Below are 2,444 nucleotides of genomic sequence, written 5' to 3' on the forward strand. Positions count from 1 at the left end.
TTATGGCGTGAAAGTTGAGACAGTGAAGGGGTTGTGCGGCGAGTACCAGATCAGAAGAGTTCCGGGCGATGACAGAAGTAGGGGGGATTTCACTTGGCAGATCAGGTAAACTGTGTTTTAATACTAGTTTGAGTCAAAACCTGCTGCTTAGTAAGTGATTTTATGTTAAGGTTTGCTGCCTTAAGTTCACAAGTTTTATTGAACGTCATCGCCGAAGAATTGATAGTTGCTCAAGTTTACTTTGAGTTAACAGTTTGCCAAGTTTGTTATAAGGTTAAACAACTTGCTCGAGTTAAAAGCAGTACATGGAGGGTCAAGTTCAAGTATTGCTCAGTTCACGCAGTTGAGCAAGTTTCGCCAAACAAGGTATCACCTCTGACGATCGATGTCCTCTATGCACTTAGCGCTAGAGCGATAGAGAAGCAATGTGAAGCGCGAAGAACGATGACTGATGAGTTGTCGGTGGGTACGCTTCTTGAGGAACGATGACTGATCAGTCTTGCCTTGTCGGAGGAAACTTTTCCAAACAAATTCCTACTCAACAAGCTAGCAGACAGGCTATGCCTTGTCAGTCATCCAGTACAAAGCAGTGCACAAGAACTGGTAAGGACGAAGCTAAGGGAGTTGTTAGTCGTGATCAAAGTAGAGGCCAAGATCAAAGAAGGCAGATCGCGCTAAGCCTAAGCTGGTTAACAGTTAGTCGTGTGCAAAGAGAAAGACAAAGCTTAAGAAAATGCGAAGAGAAGGATATGTGTCTGAAACTAGTATATATTAAGCGACAAAGTTTATACAAGTTCAAGTACAACAAATTGTGCAGAAGTGTAAAATTACAAAGAAAAAAAGAGAGAGAAAGAGCTCAAGGAGGAGGGATGAGTTTTCCATCTACCACCTCGTGATAAATGCTGAACTGGGAGAGGTCCAAATCCGGGAGAATGCATTTGATCTGCTCGAGTGCCAGCTCGAACCCATGAGCAAGGGCTTCAGCGCCCACGCCCATAAGGTCAGCATTCTCCACTTCGAGCTTTTGCTTGGAGGCCTCCGCAGCATTCTTCTCGGTGGGAAGGGAAGCAATGGAAGAAGCAGCTTCTTCCAATTGGCCCTTCGCCTCAGACAGCTTGCTCACCGCCTCCTCAAGCTTCTTCTCCCCAGTGGTGGTCGTTTCTCTGGCAGACTCGAGATCCCCCGCCAGTTGTGAGTTCAGTTGGCGTAGGGAGGAAGTCTCGGCCTCCAGGTGGGTCACCTTGCCCCGCAACTCCACCACCTCGCAGTCCAAGACATTGATGGCTTGCCCCATCAAGATCTCAGTCTTGATGGTCTCTTGGACCTGCGCTAGGTACTCTCCCCTGGCTTTTTCCACCATGCCCCTCATCAGATCTACGGACCCTTGGGCAGCCTCAAAGTCACTTTGCAGTCACTCCTTGTCATGCTCAAGCTCCTTGATCCTTTTCTCCAGGGCTATTTGCTTGCGGTGCTGGGTGGAAAACTCTAGGGAAAGCACTATCTGCTTCGCCAGGTGCATGTCCACCTCCTCCTCGTTCCACTCGACAAGCTCCCGGCTGCGAATGAGCTGTCGGACCAAGGCAATGACTCGGCTGAAGTTCTCATTGCTTGCTCCAGAGCCGCTTGGTCGAGAGTTGGCCCCACCGCCTTCAGCGGTAGCGGCGGAGGCTGGCGGTGGTGGTGGCATCACGAGAGGTCCCGGGAGATCCCCCCGGGCGAGCAGAATCGCCCCCAGCAGGTGGAGCGGATTGACCAAGTGGTTGGCCTGCTGGGGAAGGAGATGGTGATCGAGGAGCTGCGGATGGCAGTTGTTGGCACTGGGCAGGTTGAATAGAAGGAGGCAAGGGCGAACCTTCCTCTATCTCCACTACCTCAATCTCTCCAGGCTGAAGAGATGAAGCCCCCCCAACCGCTGGAAGTTTCCTCTTGCGGTGTACGAGAGGAGAGCCAGAGCACTCCTCTTCGGTTGAGGGAGCAGGAGCAGCAGCAGTAGCAGTAGCAGCAGATGAAGGAAAGGCCTTCACCAACTTTTTTCTCTTCCTTCCTGGCTCGGGGCCTTCAGCTGGCGCGACCGAGAGAGCCTGGCAAGCTCCAGCAAAGCTTTCCTCCTTTCCTTCCCTGACATCGTATCTACATCGAAGGGAAAAAGAAGAGTTAGATGGCATAGTTATGCAAGTGAGTCAAAATGTATGCAAGCATGCATGAGAATGTGCAAGTATCCTAAGAGGTGAAAGAAGAAGAGCCTACCTATGTATTTTTTCAAAGCCAACACATCAAACTCATGTTTGATGAGAAGAGCAGAGTTGTACTTGGCCCCCAGGAACAGCCCACATAGCTCGCACTCGTGGGGGGCCATGGCTTCGAGATCCCGGGGTTTCTTGAACTCGACCCTAGGAACCCAGTAGAGGGGGTACCCCTCGAGCAATGTTGGACTTTGTGGGGTG

At 50.8% G+C, this 2,444-nt stretch overlaps 1 protein-coding gene across 1 annotated transcript; it reads right to left on the reverse strand.

The window, feature by feature from the left end:
* Positions 1-856: 856 nt before the first annotated feature.
* LOC137833996 (uncharacterized) lies at positions 857-1,360 on the reverse strand. Its single transcript, XM_068642063.1, has one exon. The coding sequence runs from the start codon at positions 1,358-1,360 to the stop codon at positions 857-859; it is 504 nt and encodes a 167-aa protein (XP_068498164.1).
* Between the last annotated feature and the right edge of the window lie 1,084 nt (positions 1,361-2,444).

The sequence above is a fragment of the Phaseolus vulgaris genome, chromosome 5 (genome assembly GCF_000499845.2).
Source record: "Phaseolus vulgaris cultivar G19833 chromosome 5, P. vulgaris v2.0, whole genome shotgun sequence".
Classification (NCBI taxonomy): Eukaryota; Viridiplantae; Streptophyta; class Magnoliopsida; order Fabales; family Fabaceae; genus Phaseolus; species Phaseolus vulgaris.